Raw genomic sequence first — 19,556 nt, 5'->3', positions numbered from 1 at the left:
TTTCCTATTACTGAGGAAAACCTCCATACATTGAGGCAGAAACTTGTGTCAGTTGGAGGAAAATAGACTTGAGTAGTCTTTGGTCCAGGTAAAATGGGTCAGTGACACTGAAACAGTAGAGTAGGAGTCAAAAAACCTTTTCTGTGAAGTGCTAGAACATTTTAGACTTTGTTGGCTATGGTCTGTATTGCAACTATAGTACACAACTCTGCCGTTGATAGTGTGTAAGGAGCCATATATAATATGTAAACGAATCAACATGACTGTGTTTCAACAAGGCCTGATTTGTTAAGTTTCATATATAGTCATGTGTCACTTAATGACAGGGATATGTTCTGAGACATGTCACTTGGCAATTACATCATTGTGTGAAAATCATGATGTAGTTACACAAACCTAGATGGTATACCCTATGTATGGTATCCTATATGGGATAGCCTATTGCTCCTAACCTACAAACCTGTATGGCACATTACTGTACTGATTACTGTAGGCAGTTGTAACACAGTGCTAAGTATTTGTGTATCTAAACATATCTAAACATAGAAAAGGTACAGTAAAAATATATATATATAGATATATATAAGATATAAAATGGTACACCTATTTAGGACATTTACCATGAACAAGTTGGCAGGACTGGAAGCTGGCTCTGGGTGTCAGTAAGTGGTTAGTGAATGTGAAGACCATGATATTACTGTGCACTACTGTAGACTTTTATAAACACTATACACTTAGGCTACATAAAGTAATTTCACTATGATGTTACCATGGCTGTGTCCCCAGACAATAGGAATTTTTCAGCTCCATTGTAATCTTACGGGATCATTATCATATATTTGGCCATTGTTGACCAAAAGTTATGCAGTACGTCATTATAATTTTGATGTGTCACAAAACATTACTCATTTGATTCCCCCCACCCCCGCCAACCATTTAAAAAAGTTTGCCGGCTAGGTGCGGTGGCTCACACCTGTAATCCTAGCATTTTGGGAGGCCGAGGCGGGTGGATCACCTGATGTCAGGAGTTTGAGACCAGCCTGGCCAACATGGTAAAACCCCGTCTCTACTAAAAATACAAAAACTTAGCTGGGTGTAATGGCGGACGCCTGTAATCCCAGCTACTTGGGAGGCTGAGGCAGGAGAATCGCTTGAACCTGGGAGGCGGAAGTTGCAGTGAGCCGAGATTGCACCACTGCAGTTCAGCCTGGGTGATGAGAGTGAGACTCTGTCGCAAAAAAAAAAAAAAAAAAAAAAAAAATTAGCCAGGTGTGGTGGCAAGTGCCTTTAATCCCACCTCAGGAGGCTGAGGCAGGAGAATCGCTTGAACCTGGGAGGCAGAGGTTGCAGTGAGCCAAGATCGCGCCACTGCACTCCAGCCTGGGTGACAGAACAAGACTGTCTCAAAAAAAAAAAAAAAAAGAAGAAAAACTGCCTACAGGCCATAGTTAACCTGCAATAGAGAAGAAAGGGAAGTAGGGCAGTGCATGACTGGCCTTAGGTTTTTTTCTTTCCAAGTTTATTTTCTTGTGCTTCAGCTACTAGAAAGGTTTAATTCAGGGATAAGTCCCAATTGAGTAGTTCAAGATGATCAGAGACTTTGCTATTTTCCCCTAAGTTCTATTCCATAATCTAAAATGTTCTGTTTCTAGTGCCAGTTCTTATGCTAAGCAGGTTACGTGGAATATATCACAACTCAAAAAGCCCTGTTAAGCCAGGACTGTTATCTCCATTTAACAGATGAGAAAATGGAGGTTTATGGTCTGTTCTCACACTGCTACAAAGAAATACCCCAAACTGGGTAATTTATAAAGGAAAGAGGTTTAATGGACTCAGTTCCGCATTGCTGGTGAGGCCTCAGGACACTTACACAATCATGGCAGAAGGCAAAGGAGAAGCAGGCACCTTTTTCACAGGGCGGCAGGACGAAAATGACTGCCAGCAGTGGAAATACCAGACGCTTATAAAACCTTCAGATCTCATGAGACCGGCTCACTATCATGGGAACAGCATGGAGGAAACCTCCCCCATGATCCAGTTACCTCCACCTGGTCCCACCCTTGACACGTGGGGATTGTTACAATTCAAGGTTAGATTTGGGTGAGGACACAGAGCCATACCATATCAGCCCAGATCAAGTAGTGACAGAGTAGGGATTTGAATACAGGTTATAGTCACTATTTTGTTATTTCTTGACTTGTATTATTAAAAAACTGTAGCCAGTGAGGCTTCTACCCTTAGTACCCAGAACTCCTTTTATGTATAGCAATTGTTTTTAGGTAAATTTATATTGAGTTTAACACCTGTGTGATTAAAGACAACTTTCCAATGTAGTATCTGTAGCCATGGCCCCTAATGGCTATTAGTGTTCATGGTTTGTGTGTTGAAGAAGATGAGCCAGGTACACAACGCGGCACATTTTCTGCAGGTCAGCAGTAAGGTTTCAAGGTACAGTTATGGAGGAAAGAAGAAAATGACACATTGATAACACAGGTCTTTATTTCCTAAGGGTACATATGAATTATTCCCTTTTGAATGAGACAGTTTTTAAAAGTTGATTTATAAATACAAAAATACATTCTCCAAAGATAGTATTTCCAAACTGTTATATACCCATCTACTCCCAACATGGATATAAGTTTTTTAAAAAAATAGTTGTATATAACATACATATCTGCCCCAGTGTTACTTCACAGGCCTACGCCCTACAGGAACTCCACTCTCCCAGCCCCACTTTTTCTCTTGGTTCTCCCACATTCTTCTTCTCCCACATCCCTACCCACGTTTGAGCTGGAAAGGATGTCCCTACCCTAGGCATGAGGTATATTTTATTCTGGGCACCACACATTTGCCCCATAGATAACAATACACGTGATGATGTCACTAGTACTACCTTTCTGGTATTTACATACTTAAAAGTAGTAACTAGAACAGTTATCACTGGAACTAAGAATTTTCCCCACAGAGGTGAACAGACAGTTCAAGAACTAAAATTTCAGGAAACCTGTTTAATTTCCTTTTTTGTATCTTTGATAAGTTAGTTTTATATCTAAGATTTCTTCACATAGGTTGTAATTCATCTGTATGTTCAAGCTTTTATGTAAAAATATATAGTGCCTTCAGTTTTAACATAGTTTCACATGTTCTCAGAACTGCTAAATTCAGTGCTATCAGTAAGGCTTAATAAGTAGTTCATTGACCCTGTAAGATAGGAGCACTCAGCTCTGTCACAATTTGTTGTTAAACACATCACTCAATGTAAGTATAAAAATATTTATTGATAAAAAATAAACTTATAATTCAGCAACTTGAAGTTCCAGGAGCATTTCTGTTGTTCCTATGTCAGTAAGCCCTTGATTTTTCACATTAAGGAGGGAAAGCTAAGCATGTTACTTGAAGTAATTTTTTCCCAGTCACCATCATGTTGATCCTGTGCACAACGATATATGCGAGGAACTCTTAAGCTTAGTCTTTGATTCTGACACAGGTATTCTATGGACTGCTGCATTGAAAAGGGCTTGCTGTTTTCATCCAACACCTCTGTGTTGTGTGGTCTTGCTGTGAAAAAGAAGACAATACCTTGTTTTCAGTTTAAGTAGGACCACTGGAGGATGCAATTATCGGGACTGTTTTTAAAACCTAAAAGCACGTTTCTTTAGCTGAACTCTGAAGGGACAGTAAAGATACAGTATTTTATAAATCAATATTCTGCATCAAAAAGCATCCCAACACTTTGAGAGGCCAAGGTGGGAGGATCGCATGAGCCCAGGAGTTTGGGACTAGCCCTGGCAACATAGTGAGACCCTGTCTCTACAAAAAATTTTAAAAAGCTGGGTGTGGTGGCACATGCCTGTAGTCCTAGCTACTCAGGAGGCTGAGGTGGTAAGACTGCTTGAGTCTGGGAGGTGAAGGCTACAGTGAGCTGTGGTCGTGCCACTACACTCTAGCCTGGGTGACAGAATGAGACCTTGTCTCAAAAAAAATAAAATAATAAAATTTAAAAAAATCCTTCATTTATCTCTACTTATGTTTAGACAGACAACTGCATCCTGAAATAGGATGGATTTTGTTCAGGTTAATATTAGAAGAGACCTGCTCTGATACTACATACAACAGAAAGGCAATTTGCTCCTACTACATACAACAGAAAGGAAAACTAAGGTGGCCTCCCTATTAAACGTTGGTTGCACATTTGCTGATATTTATAGTATTTTATAAGAAACTGGCATATAACAGCAGGGCAAGGTGGTTCACACCTGTAGTTCTAGCTACTCAGGAGGGTGAGGCAGGAGGATTGCTTGAGCCCAGCAGTTCAAGGCTGTAGTGATCTATGATTCTACGACTGCACTCCAGCCCGGGTGACAGAGTAAGACCCTGTCTCAAAAAAAAAAAGAAAAAAAAGAAATGGCATACAAGGCTGGGCATGTTGGCTCATGCCTGTAATCCCAGCACTTTGGGAGGCTGAGGCAGAAAGACTGCTTGACACCAGGAGTTTGAGACCAGCCTGGGCAACACAGCAGGCCCTGTCTCTACAAAAAAATAAAATGCAAAAAAAATTGGCATATAAAATTAAAGACTGTCCTGACTAGTCCCTGAAATTATGATGAGTTTCTTCAAGTATGAATATATAACCGTCACCTGGAAGGTTCAGTAAATGCCCTCATCAAATATACGCTACCTTTGCACACTTTGTAGTATGTAAGATACTCGTGTTACTATATTCATAGTAACCAAAATATTTAAAGGTTATTGGATGTTAAGAAAACAGGCTTACCTTTTAGTGTTTTGAATTTCATAGTTTCTCAATAGTACTATTGTCTAATAATCAAAATTATTTTATATTTCTAATCTAAACAATATTAAGCTTTCACTATATTTTCTGCGTACCTTCATATTAAATGCTTGAGATTTACTCTCAACTTCACATGTTTGTGCATCACTTTCTTTGCAGTAACTTTCTGCCCCAACTGTATCCGTAATATTGCTTCCACAATTCTGCGTATTATAGCCACTATCCATCTGACAGGAGAAAAAAGAAAAACATATATTGTGAGGAACTTAAAAGTCAAATATTTAAATAAGTAAACCACTATAAACTCTCATTCACTACATCTGAATGATCCTAACATGTAATATTGATCATGTTGAACAAAATTCAAAAGTAATGCACAAATATAAAAGGTAGTTCTGCACAGTACTGATTATTGTAGTCATTTTACAATTCCTTCCAATGAAATATATCTTGTAACTTCCTTAAGAATCAGTGAACAGCCTACTGACAAAATGCTTTCCTGTTATTTTGTGATCGTACCTAGTAGACAAAAATGAATATTACAACTAACTTCACCTTCCAACGCATTTTCCAGGCTTGTCTCTAAATGGCTTGAGGCATGCTGCCTTTAAAAAAGTGGATTATATTATATTTACACCTAGTTGTTCACAATAATGCCACATATATAATGGCTGTAGATGTTAGTTCAGCTTTTCATGTTAATAAAAATTGTAGCATCCTAAGATACACTGTTTCAGTGCAAAAGAGCAAAAACGAAAGATTCTAGCAAACTTCTAGCTTGGAAACATTTATTGAGTGTCTCTAAAAAGGCCAGGCACTATCTCTATATATTTTTTTCTCCTTTCAACAACCCTATTACTTTACTAGAGAAGGAAATTAAGGCTTAAAAAGCTTAACTTTCACAATGTCATCCAGTGATGAGATGATGAAGATGTGAGACCTAAGTCCAGGTTCTGTTCACTGCACAACACTCCATTTACCTGTATAATGCTGAGCACCAAAGAAAGCAATCCACAAGGGAATCACTTTGCATTTAAGCCCTCCCTGCAAGTTAGGATCAGAGGGAAGGAAAAAGCTGACTGTCATTTTGTTTCCTCACAAAGATACAGACTAGCCTAGAAACTGCACTCTATCACTTAATAATCCTGAAAAAATGTTCCCAGTTTTCAGGGCTGGATACATATCTGCTTACTACTAGAAGTCATGTTCCATTAGAACAAAAGCCTTGTGATGTGTAACATTTTTGGGGAAAAGCCTTGTTCTGCTATCATTCAATAGCTACTTGATCAAAAATATAAATGTCAGATTGCTCCCAGAGATTCTGCCAATAGCTCTTCCTTCTAATATTCATCACTGCCCAATAGCTGGCTTATAATGCAATACTACTGTGTAACTGGATATATATGGAGGGAAGAGTTACTCATTAGTACAGCAGGAAGTAAGGCATGCGGGGAGTTTGTCCCACACTATGGGAAGAGCAGGATCGATGAGAGCCAAGTTGAGATGGTGGCTGACTTCACTGTCTCTCATCTAGACTTCTGCTAATGTCAATGCCTAATATGTACCAACCAGGCAACAGATACCTTGTTATCCCCCACAGGCATCAAGGCAGGCATCAATCTCACTTTATAGCTAAGAAGGATGAGGGGACAAAAATTAAAAAGTCATGTTCTATTCACCGCTATGTAAATCTTGCCTTAAGATCCCACAGCCTGGAAATAAAAGAACTCTAATTCAAACTTGGTTCTAATTGCAAACTTTATATTCCAGTTGGGTCATGGTGCCTTTAAATGGTGTCTCTATGTCAGTCATTTAACATGCACTTTGTTACTAAATTTATTTTTCTACCACATAAATCAGATGTCATTGTCTTTTAAAACTTTCAATTGGCAACAGTTGTGCCCTGTGATAACACTCCTTGACATCTGGGCCCGGCACTTTAGCCCTTCCCTCATCATTCTCAGTACCCCTTGTTTGTTACCATTCAAAGGACCTTGCCTTCCATTACTACTTATGTTTTAGCTTTTATTATTATTTTAAACTGACACACAATTACACATATTTATGATGTACATAATATTTTGATATGTTTACAATATGTCATGATCAAATCAGGGTAATTAGCATATCCATTAACTCAAACATTTATCATTGCGTTGGGAACTTTCAAAATCTGCTCTTCAAGCTATTTGAAAATATACGATAAATTGTTAATTACACTCACCGTATAGAGCTATAGAACACTAGAATTACTCCTCCTATCGAGCTGTACTTTTGTATCCATTAACCAACCTCTCCCTATCCCTGCTCCCCCTACCCTTCCCATCCTCTACTACCTACCACGATTCTACACTCTTCTATGAAATCAACCTTTTTAGCTTCCATATGAGGGAGTACATATGGTATTTATCTTTCTGTGCCTGGCTGATTTCACTTAATGTCCTCCAGTTCATCCATGTTGCTGCAAATGTAAGGGCTTCATTATTTTTTATGGCTGAATAGTATTCCATTGTGTATATATACCACATTTTCTTTATCCATTCATCTATTAATGGACACTTAGGGTGATTCCATATTCTGGCTATTATGAATAGTGCAGCAATAAACACTGGAGTACAGGTATCTCTTTGACATACTGATTTCCTTTCCTTTGGATATATACCTACTAGTGGGATTGTTGGATCACATGGTAGTTCTATTTTTAGTTTTTTGAGGAACTTCCATAATAGCTGTACTAATTCATATTCCCACCAACAGTGTTCAGGCACTGTTTACTTATATTAATCACAATGATCATGCTAATATCCTGTAATCCTATTATTATCCCCATTTAAAGAAGAGGAAACAAGCTGAAAGAAACTGTCACTTTCTGGGATTTATAAAGCTAACAGAGCTGGGCTATAAACTGAAATCTGCCATTACGGTTTCCCAAGCCCGTGTTCTTTAAAGCCATGCTCGCCCCTCAACTAAATACATTTGTACCCACACCCATCCTGGCACCCTGCCCTCCTTTAAACATGGAGGAGTTACCGCGGCTACTCCTATCAGGGTTCTAGATTCTACCCCCTCTTGCATGGCTCAGTTCCCTCATTTATAAAACAGATCACCATTTGACAGATGACGATATCTATTATATCTGTAAGGTATTATAGGGATTAGCTTCTGACTGTAAAATGCTTGGCATGGTCTCTGGTACTTGAAAAGGATATGTGACTGATACCTATTAATAATTATATTAATAATTATGCTGCCCAACTCCTAGTTTTTAAAAATCTTCTCCCTCTTGTCTTCATTTAAATGCTGTATGCTGTTTCTTCTGTGTTCCATTACTGGAACACTAAGCATGTGGGAGTTACTTATATCCTGTTGTTCAAGGTCATCGCCAAGGTCTGATTGCGAAAATTCAAAAAATTGCAACCTTAGGCATAAATGGGTTAAGTAAAAACAAAGTAAAAAAGCAAACTACAAAAAGATCTGACTTTGATGCTCTTCTCTAGGTATCATTTTCTTTCCCTTCGCAACTAAACTCCAGAGTTATCTACACACGTTATTTCATTACTTCTCCTTCTTTAACCTTCCTTCCATTCACCTTGAGGCTGTTCAGTTATTAATTACTTTTCTTATTAGTCCATTAGCCCCTTTTCAAGCCCAATGTTGCTTGCTCCTATTTTGGCAATGCTAACCATTCTTTCCTGCTTAAAATGCTTCATGACACTGTGCTTTCTAAGTGTCCCTTTCTCCTCTTTGGCTGGTTCTTTTCAGTCTCCTTCAGGGGCTGTGCTTCCTTTACCTGATCCCTCCCTCAATTCTTCCTCAGAGTTCCAAATCCTGGCTCCCTGTTACTCTCAGTAAATACCATCCCTCTGGTTGAACTTAACCTACGCATTCGTTCTGTTTTTGTTACACAAATATTTAATGAGCAGCTATTACGTGACGGGTTCTTTTTAATAAGCACTGGGGATAAAAACATGCATGACTGCTGCATTAGTGGTCTGATGGGAAAGAATGCAAGATGTGCATGGAATCATGAAAGCATATAATGAGGTCTGGCCTGGCTAATGTGATCTGGGAAGGCTTCTTTGAGGATGTAATCAATAAGTTGTCAATGAAAAAAAAAATAGGAGTTAACTAAGTAAAATGGGATAGAAATGCTACATAGCATGTGCAAAAAGGCCCTGTAACAAGAGAAAACGTGGCTATTTAAAACTTTGGAAAGCTAGTGGGACCTAAACAGAGAATGAAGGAAACAAGCTGGAGAGTAGAAAGACCAGCCTTGCCAGCCACATTGCAGACTTTTAAAATTAGTACCGAACACATTTCAAAAGTGTAGAAAATAAAAAACTCAATAGAAAGGTTATTATATAAACTGGAGGAAATTGCCCAAAAATTCAAAGAAAAAGGAGATTTAAAAAAAAAAAAAAGATTTTTAGAAATTGGAGAATCAAAAGTTGCTCCAGAGAGAACACTAGAAGCAGCAGAGGAGAAATCTAAGATATTATTCAAGAAAAGATCCAAGAAGTGAGGGGAATAAGTTTACAGACTGTAAGGGCATTCTGAGTGAAGAGTATAATGGATGGAAAGAAGCCCGCACTAAAGGACATCACTGAAATTTCAGAACCCTGTAGACAAAGAAAAATGCCTATCCATGTCCAGGGAGTTGGGGATAAAAAGAGATCATAAACAAAAGATTAAGCACTGAAATAGCTTCAGATCTCTCACTGAAATGGAAGCAATGCCTTCAAACTCTGAAGGACATTTCTGAACTCTCAAATGTGAGAGACGGACGCATGATCAGACACGCAATGTCTTTAGAAATGTACTCTTCCTCAGAAAGCTAGCAGAAAGCTCACCATGTGGCAGAAATGTAATGTATGAAACATTTTTAGTAGACATTATGATGTTATGGCCCAAAGAGTAAAACTGAGACTGCTTGGGGGGTATCACATAACATATTTTTACCCAATAGAAGGAAGAGGTTTGTAATAGTAAGAGAAGTTAAAAAATGAATGGAATAGCCCTGCAAGTGTAATTAAGCATAGATAGTTTGACAAGTTAGTAGTGACTACAATTATGGGAGAATATGCTACCCACGGCTCCCAAAGGTTAGTTGGATTAGATGATGACTAAGGTGTATTTCAACAAAAGTATTTTGTAATTCCTCTATATAAAAAAAAAGAGAGAGAGAGAAAGTGAAAAAAGGCAGAGACTAAAAGAAGCAAACAGTGCCTTTAAGGCATATACTTTTAAGCCTATATGTGCTTTTTTCTATTTATGAAACCAACTTTAGAGAAGCTAAAATATGTAAAAGTGATTCTAGTATAATCTTTTTTGAGCAATGAAGCTATAAGTCAGGATAGGCAACAGAAGCATAAAAATATGAGCAAAATACTATATTTAATTTTGGGTCATTTAGAATCCTTCCCTGAGTTTTAACTTCAGCATGCCAAAACTGACAACACTAAAGCCTTATAGAGTTGGTGTGAGAATTAAATGAATTAATAAAGTGGTTAGAAGAGTGCCTGGTATATCAAAACACTATGTGCGTATTAGCTATTATTATAAGTCAGTATTAACTTTTGGATTAAAGAACATGGACTCTAAAGCCAGACTGCTGGGATCAAATCTCAGCTCTTCCACTTACTAGTTGTATAGAAACTTTAGGTAATTTACTTAACCTCTCTGACCCTCAGTTTCCTCATCTGTAAAACAGGGATAATAGTACACATACCTCACAGGATTGCTGTAAAGATTCAACAAAGTAAAACATGTAAAGGTCTCAGAATAGGACTTGGCACATAGTAATGCTACGTTAGTGTTAGATGTTATTGCTATCCCCTTCTGACTTTAGAAGTTCCTTCAAAATTCTCAGCTCAAAGAACACAACAATGAATGGAACAAATGCCTTTCCAAAGTGCTAATTATGAAGTATACGTATCTGTCAAATGAATCAGGTTTTCCTGTTGTCAGAGACACTGCAAAATTGGAAATGTATAATTTCATGAAAAATGTTGCTATAAATCACGTTTCTAAAAGAAAAGCACAAAAATGCACACATAAAAGAACTCTAAGGCCAGGCATGGTGGCTCATGCCTGTAATCCCAGCACTGTGGGAGGCTGAGGTGGGCGGATCAACTGAGGTCATGAGTTCGAGACCAGTCTGGCCAACACAGCTAAATCCTATCTCTACAAAAATACAAAAATTAGCCGGGTGTGGTGACGCATGCCTGTAGTCCCAGCTACTCGGGAGGCTGAGGCAGGAGAATTGCTTGAACCCAGAAGGTGGAGGTTGCACTGAGCCAAGATCACACCACTGCACTCCAGCCTGGGTGACAGAGTGAGACCCCATCTCAAAAAAAAAACAAGTGCTCTAAACTCTGTTTATCCCCCCTAAATCACATAAAGGAAAAACAAAAATGATTTTATTTTTAGAATACAAATACTATACCAGACCTTGCATGTTTTGGGGGACTGGATCCACATGAAACAGTGATGAATCCTGCCTGACTCTAGCAGGATTGATTTCTCTAGAGCAGGCTAATTTCTTTTCTGCTCTTATCTTTTCCTACTCCATACAAATATCAGTTAATGTGAATATAAAATATGCCTTATCTGTCATAATTAAAATAAATTTACTCTTCTCATATCACTTGGTATTAATATTTTAAAAAAATATTATATAATACTATAGTCCTCATGTTTAATCCATTATCTTTCTTATACTATAATCTTAGGATAAAGAACACCAAGGTAGTGAGGAAGGGGCTATAGAATATTAAATACCTTACCTGAATGTTACTGCTTTCACAAGGAATGACACTGCTTTCAGCAAGAGGTGACATGCACATATGAGAGTTTTCAATACTGAAGGCAATGCCACTTACAAAATCAGTCATGGGTAAACTGCCATTATCAACCGGCTCCTTAATCCAAGTGGTCTCATCTGCTATCTCTATAGGATCAACCATATCCACAGTGTTATTGTCTTTCTCCCTTTCAACATCCTGCAACAGTGCTAATTCTTTCTCAGAAGCACTGGACTGATTTTGTGTAACAGACATGGCAGTCACAACCAAATGTGTACCATGGGTAGAAGCCTCATTACTAAACTGCCGTAGGTGTATTCCAGCAGCATCCATGGCTGGTGATGAGACATCTGTGGAAGGAATATTCTCTTTATCTTCCTCATCTTCACCTTGAGTCTCAAGAGTAAAAGGTATCTGAATCACTGAGGTCCGATACTGAGTACCACCACTATACATGTGAAGTCTCATAGGAGACCAATTTTTAATTGGCGAGCAGCCATCTATATAAGGACTTCTGATACACGGATTAGTTATCCCATTACAATTTGTTCCAGATGAAGCATCAGGAGAATGAACAGTAAACTTCCTTTGTTCTGAAAGGTGGGAAGGGAAAAAAAATCACATCATAAAAACATGAAAATGGAAAAGTCACTACTAAATGGTAATCATGTTTCATGCCAGGAAAAGCTGCATTTCTTTAACAGTTGTGTTGTTTACCAAAGTGAAATTGTGATGTCAAAAACAATAGCACAAATGGATGTGTCTGAATAAGCAGGATGAGGCTCTTAAAAAATAATTTATTTGGCACTTTCTCTTTTTTTTTGAGATAGGGTCTCACTCTGTCGCCCAGGCTGGAGTGCAGTGGCACAATCACAGCTCACTGCAACCTTCAACTCCCCAGGCTGAGGTGATCCTCTCACCCCAGCTCCAAGTTAGCTGGAACTACAGGCGTACCACCATGCCTGGCTAATTTCTGTATTTTTTTTTTTGTAGAGATGGGGTTTCACCATGTTGCCCAGGCTTGTCTTGAACTCCTGGGCTCAAGCAATCCACTGGCCTCAGCCTCCCAAAGTGCTGGGATTACAGGTGTGAGCCATCGCATCTGGTCACTTTCTCTTTTTTAATTAAATTATTTTACTCACTGAGAATTATTTGCTTATGAGCATACTGTATTGTACTAACATTGTTCAAATACAAGGAAAATCCCTAGCAAATCAGCTGAAACCTACAACTTAACAGCTGTACCTGGCAAATGAAAAATGTAAAAATACATGTGTTTATGTAAAACACCATAAGCAACATGAAAAAACAAACAAAAAATTGGAAAATATCTGCAACAATAAAGAGCCTAACAATGATAATCAGAATGATAAAAATGCTTTAAAACTTTAAAAAATACTTTCTGTAACTTAATTAGCTTAATAAAAACAAAAGTTTTAAAAATGGACAAAAGCACATAAACAACCTTTCCAATGGTAAACATGCATATGAAAAGTGTTCAGCCACATAAATAAAAAAAATATGAAATTTAAAGCAAGGGAAGGCCATTCATTTAATAATAACACTAGTTTGAACTAACAATTCCCCCCAAAAAACATACATGACAATAAATATTTGGAAAGAGCTTAATGTCATTAGTGACCAAAGATACAAAATTTAAAGCAGTAAGAGATCTTTTTGTAATATGCCAAATTTGTAAACATCAAAAATAATACCAGTGTTTCTCGTTGGGAAGAAATGATTTTCTTACAAACTACTGATGAAAATTTCAATTGGTACAACCTTTTATGAGGAAAATTTGGCAAGATTCATCAAAAGCCTTAAAAACATTCACCCCCTTTGACCAAATAAGTTCACTTCTGAGAATTTAATCTAAGGAGATAAATATGTATAATATCACGTATCCATAAGGATAGTATTAGTTTTGTGATAAAGAAAACTTAGAAAAATTTAAATGTTTATCAGTGGTTGAAATGAATATCATACGATATTTCATATGAATGCAAATGATGCATTCATATGAAATATATAGCAATTCAAAGCTGTGCTTTGAGACAATTATAAATGACTTGAACAACCTATGAAAATACTCACAGACTGCTTTGTGAAAAAAGCAGGATCTAGAACCATCTATATATGTATACACATGTATGTAACCGTATGTGTATATCCATATATACACGAAGACTCGCAAAATAGAGTTTTCGGTTTTCCAATTTTGTGTACTAAGAAGTTTTTAAAAACTGTGAATAGTTTTCAAAAAGTGCTATAATTTTTACAAACAGAAATTCATGTATTGCAAAGAGAAATGTGTAAATTTCCACACATCATATTTACATTAAAAACTTTAATCAAATATACCTACACAAAATGTGAATATTACCAAAGTCTAAACCTACAGGTCAGAAGGCATACGAAAACCAACTTGTCTCTAAAATTGCTAAATTTCCTTTGATAGTGTTTGATGTAAATATTGCTAATTAAAGTAACTGTATTTAACACTACAGTACAAACTGGTGAGAATTCCAGCCTTTGAAGGTAAACTGTTCTTTTATTTAAAAATCAAAGTTCCTAAATGTTAGAAGGTTAGTGATCATTTTGAGCTCTATCATTAAGACAAATTAAAAGAACCTCTCTAATAACAAATATTGATAGTATAAAACTTTTAACTAGGTATTTTATTATGAGACATACCTGAGAGTGGAGTCTCTCCTATCTGAAATTCAATTGGTGAGAAAGTGGGTGAAGAAATAGGCGAAGGACTAGTTATGCTTCCCAAGCTGTATTTTTTTGCACTAGCCTGAATAGGGCTAGAAGAAAACTGCCCCTGTAATAAAATTAAATAGTAAATAAATGTATATGGTTCTCTTCCTTAACTCTTATGCTGCATGCTATTTATCATGGTCTTCAAAACACACTTATAAACTAGTAATAGTTCACAACAACCACCAAAAGACACCTTGCAAGAAAGACAACTAAGAAGATTGCTACAAAAATTCTGAAATAGTATCAAATATGTTAGTCAAAATATAAACACATTGTATTTGAACAAACCATTAAGTTTCACACTAAGCAACCATCTGTGAAAAATTTTTAAATAATTTACTCTATTAATGCCAAGCCAGTTGTATTATACTGTAAATCTCACACACTTTAGTAAATAACCTATGCTGAATTTCCTTGAGACTCTTGATAAATCTGGTCATCCTGTACATATCTAAATACAAAATTGAAGAGTCTGACCTAAAACATCCCTATGACTAATGATAACATATGAACTAGAGTTAGTTTCTGTGGAGCATAATACTCAAAAGACAACCATCCCTCCTTCTGAAAGCAATCTGGGCAGCTCGGTCCAACTACATCTCACAGGGGTGTCCAAGGGAGAGAATACAGTCATGAGTTCTTAGTTTCTGTTTCTGGTTAGGCCAGTAAAGGCCCTTCCTCATCCCTCTTTTCCACTTATTACTAGAGACAGAAACCAAAAACCATGGCTTCATGCTGCTGAAAGCCTAAGATAGAACAACAACAAAATGTGGGTTCAAGCTTGACAGCATATTAGCCAACTGCTTTTTAGTATACTTCTCACCGAACTTGGTGTCTGCAAGGGGCTCCTACACTTTACAGGAGACAAATCTATTGAATAAAACATCTCTAGTGATGTTTGAACACCACCATGAGGACTTCTGGGAGAAGCCGAAGGTAAGGAGTCGGAGATGCTTCCATTCCCATCTAAAAACAGCTTTCTTCTGAGGGATGAAGAACTGAGGTTTCCAGGAGATTGATCTGCAAATTCATCAGCTCTAAAATAGTCACCTATATTTAATAATAGGAGAAAAGGCAAAGCTAGTCATTTTAAAGGGCAATTATACTTCTGTTACTCAACTTTTAAGAAGCCAGCATGCACTATGTTTGAATTTTTTCCCAAAAAGAGGGCAAAGTTTAATTGCATATGTTATGTTTTACATCTTAAATTATTCCTTAGTTTTTAAGTGCTACATTGTTAGTATAATATCAATAAAATGTTTATAGTTTCTGTCTATAGTAATAAAGTTCACTATGATAATAAGGCTAGTTCAAACCATGTTCAAGAAAAGGAGAAATTTCAGGGCAGTTTCCCCACTTCTTTAGAAAGAGGCACTGCCACATATTTCCCATGTTACCATTTACAAAAAGCCAGCCAAACAAAACCTTTGGTTCAAGTTATTAAAAGTTTAAACAAATACAGTATTTACCTAATATATTTTCTAAATTAAAATCCACAGGAAGAGACAGCAATGTCTGACAAGCAGCTGGAAACAAGCAAATAAATAAACAAATTCAAACATGGGATAAATCAATGAAAGTATACAATATACAATTCAGCATGTGCTGCCCAGTCAATCATCTCCCCGTGATGTTCCAGCCAAATGGAATTATTCCATTTCTGCATTCTATTACATACCCTGCCACCTTTCTAGAAGTGGTTTCCCACACTCTCCACCACTGGTGTAAACGTGTTAATAGTAAAAGTTAACTCCTGGCTCTGGTACTGGCACTTGAAAAGGAAGCCAGCCTGTATCTGGGGGGAGATTTCTCACATTAACCAATTTTCAAAAGAATGCTTTCCAAGACCAGAAATCAATTCACATGCTTTGAACAAGAAAACAAAACACTAGTGCTATTTCTAAAACATGGCTGGATGCATCTGTTCTACTATACTTGTTTTTAAAGGTCAGCTCTCATATGGTTATTATGTAGCTCATTGAAAAAATCCAAACAGGCCAGGCTTGGTGGCTCATGCCTGTAATCCTAGCACTTTGGGGGGCCAAAGTGGGCGGATCGCTTGAGCCCAGGAGTTTGAGACCAGCCTGGGCAACATGGAGAAATGCTGTCTCTACAAAAAAATACAAAAATTAGCCAGGTGTGGTGGCGGGTGCCTGTAGTCCTAGCTACTGAGGAGTCTGCGGTGGGAGGATCACTGGAGCTCGGGAAGTCAACGGGAAGTCAAGGTTGCAATGAGCTCTTGATTGTGCCACTGCACTCCAGCCTGGGTGACAGAGTGTGACCCTGTCTCAAAAAAATAAAAATAAATTAAAAAAAAAGAAACAATTTCAATTCCAGAGTAAAGTGTTACTACCTGAACTGGGTTTAGAATCCAATGTAGCTTAATATGGAACATACTTCTTTTCAAATTGTGTTCATACTCACCATTGCTTTTCTCAGAATGAATGGTCAGCTTTTTTCCAACTGGAGAGTCACTATTTATGTTAGTGCCTGTAAGACATTTTAAGTGAAAAATCCTATGTTTTATACTCTTCATTTGCTTTAGCATTACTTTTTCCAAAGTAAAAAATTAAGAAAGTGGAAACTTATTTTGCAACATTAAAAAAAATCTGCATATATAAGTATATATTTTGGTATGTTTCTATTATTTTTTTACCTTTGAGGGAATACAAGGATAAAACTAAAGGATTACCACAGCAAATAAGGAGTCACCAAGCAATATTTTTTTTACATTTTTCTTTAAATAATTGTATACATTTATGGGGTACAATGTGATGTTTCCATACATGTATACACTGTGACAAGAGCAAATCAAGCTAATTAACATATCCATTGCCTCAAATACTTTTCTTTGTGGTGGGAACATTTAAAATCCACTTTCAGCAATTTGGAACTATATGATACCTCATTATCAGCTATAGTTACCTGGCTGTGCAACAGATCACCAGAACTTATTCCTCCTGTCTAACTGAAACTTTGTACCCTTTGACCAACATCTCCCCCACCACCCCTCCTCCCTACCGTCTGGTAACCACCACTCTATTCTCTACTTCTAAGAGTCTGACTTTTTTAGATTCTACATATAAGTGAAATCATTCAGTATTTGTCTTTCTGTGGCTGGCTTTTTTCACTTAGCATAATGTCCTCTAGATTCATATATGTTGTCACAAATGACAAAATTTCCTCTTTTTTAAGGCTGAATAGTATTCCATTGTGTGTGTGTGTGTGTATGTGTGTGTGTATATATATATATATATGTATCACATTTTAAAAAGTCCATTCATCTGTTGATGGACACTCAGGTTGACTCCATATCTTGGCTGTTGTGATTAATGATGCAGCAATAAATATGAGAGTGCAGGTATCTCTTTAAAATAGTAATTTTGGTTCCTTTGGATATATACCCAAGTAGTAGGACTGATGAATCCCAAAGTAATGTTTTTTTTTTTTAAGGAAATGATGGTTACTCTTCATGACGTCAACCTTAAAAGGTTAGGGATACCTTTTAGCTACCCTCAATGTCCTCAACAGATTAAAATGCCAGATTATTTTGACAAAACCTGAAATTTGATCAATAAAACCATATAGTTTCTTTCACAAGAAGAGTTAAAAATATGGGTGCAAATTATTTTAACTCTAAAGTTTTATAAATTGAAAAATCACCAGATTAAAAAAACTCAAAAACCAAAACCATTTCAAAAAGACTAATATAAGTAAGATAAAAGGAAGAAAAAGCAAGGGGACCAAACAAACCCCCCCTCCCCCCAAAACCAGAAACAACTCAGGAATTCTAAAATAAAATGACAAAATAGAGTGTAGTAACCTAACAATTCTAAATTTTAAAATGGGTAAGTGGGTTGCTGAATAAATTAAATTTCCCCGTGAAATACTATCAAAACGGGTAAATAAATAAAATTTTGGATGCAGATGACTTTGTCACTGCATGCAGAGTGACCTTCTGTAAGGCAGATGTAATCAATACTCTCTCTGCCTAAAACCCTGCAATAGTCTTTAGGATAAAATCCAAACACCTCAATGGCTTACAAAGCCTTTCAAAACCATGTCTATTTCTCTAGCATGGTTGCCATCTAATTAAATATTATTTGAGTACCTAAAACAAACAAACAAGAAACAGGTATCTCTCTCATCTCTAGGTATTATCTTATGCTCTCTCCTCCCTGCCTTTTCTCCCCTGCATTCCAAGAGTCTAACTCAAATCTCAGCTTAAATTTTATCTTCTGCCAGCATGCCTTCCTTGCCTTCCTCAGACCAGAAAGACACCTACAGCAACATTATCACATCACTTTTCATCTCTATTCCAAGTGTTTTGGTTGCTTCCCCTAGAAGGGCTTAGACAAGTTTAAGACCACAATCAAATGAGGAAAAAAAAAAATCGATGGATTTGACTGCAACAAAATAAGAATTTCTATGCAACCCAGGATATCAAGAACAAAGAGTAACATACATATGACAGAATGGGAGATAACATTTGAAATGTTTAAGACCAATATAACCACAATATGTAAGGTATCTTAGAAATTAACAGGAAAAAAAAAGGTTAGCAACTCCAATTGAAACATATCAATGAATTACAAATAGACATTTTCTATGAAATGTAAAAGGTCATTAGTCTATGAAGACAAAAAGAAAACTGAAACAATCATTTAGAATGTCAAATAACCTATAGGAAAGGCAAAGATGTAAAAGCTGGATAATGCCAAGGGTAGGCAGGGATGCTGGGACACAGGAACCCTAGGGACTGTTGGGGCTGTGCAGACTGTGCAGATATTCTAGAGAGCACTCTAATACTGTGTAGTCAGATTAGGTAAAGATATATTCTATAACTCAGAAATCCTCTACCTGCGTATATATCCCAGGGAAATTCTCACTCAAGTCCATAAATAAAAACACATGAGGATATGCACTGAAGCACCTTGCTGCATAAATATTAATAATAGTAAATGCTACCAGCACAAGCTAACATGTATAAACAAAACCACTTTTCCCCTCATTCACCATTTTATTTGTTAATCTTTAGGTAGATAACCAAACACCATGTGCTAGGTACATTATCTTAGAGGTACCACAATAACCATCATTTTATAGGTAAGGAAACTGAGGCACAGAAAAGCTAAGTAACTCATCTAAAGTCACACAGCTAGTGAGCTTTACTGGGTACAATTCAAACCTAGATA

At 36.9% G+C, this 19,556-nt stretch overlaps 1 protein-coding gene across 3 annotated transcripts in view; it reads right to left on the bottom strand.

Moving 5' to 3' along the window:
• Nucleotides 1–2,481: 2,481 nt before the first annotated feature.
• BORA (BORA aurora kinase A activator) overlaps nucleotides 2,482–19,556 on the bottom strand; it is a 30,193-nt gene continuing 13,118 nt past the window's right edge. For all 3 annotated transcript variants that reach the window (XM_004054590.5, XM_055360193.2, XM_063697408.1), the window contains 7 exons: nucleotides 16,786–16,851; nucleotides 15,831–15,887; nucleotides 15,185–15,411; nucleotides 14,290–14,422; nucleotides 11,578–12,188; nucleotides 4,888–5,019; nucleotides 2,482–3,558 (listed from right to left, as the gene is read on the bottom strand). In XM_004054590.5, the coding sequence (XP_004054638.1) occupies nucleotides 3,493–3,558; nucleotides 4,888–5,019; nucleotides 11,578–12,188; nucleotides 14,290–14,422; nucleotides 15,185–15,411; nucleotides 15,831–15,887; nucleotides 16,786–16,851 (1,292 nt within the window). In that variant the 3' untranslated portion in view covers nucleotides 2,482–3,492. The remainder of the gene's footprint in view (nucleotides 3,559–4,887; nucleotides 5,020–11,577; nucleotides 12,189–14,289; nucleotides 14,423–15,184; nucleotides 15,412–15,830; nucleotides 15,888–16,785; nucleotides 16,852–19,556) is intronic.

This window comes from Gorilla gorilla, chromosome 14 (genome assembly GCF_029281585.2).
Source record: "Gorilla gorilla gorilla isolate KB3781 chromosome 14, NHGRI_mGorGor1-v2.1_pri, whole genome shotgun sequence".
Lineage (NCBI taxonomy): Eukaryota > Metazoa > Chordata > Mammalia > Primates > Hominidae > Gorilla > Gorilla gorilla.
Note: the sequence above shows the minus strand (reverse complement) of the source record. Positions and strands in the feature narration are given on the sequence as shown.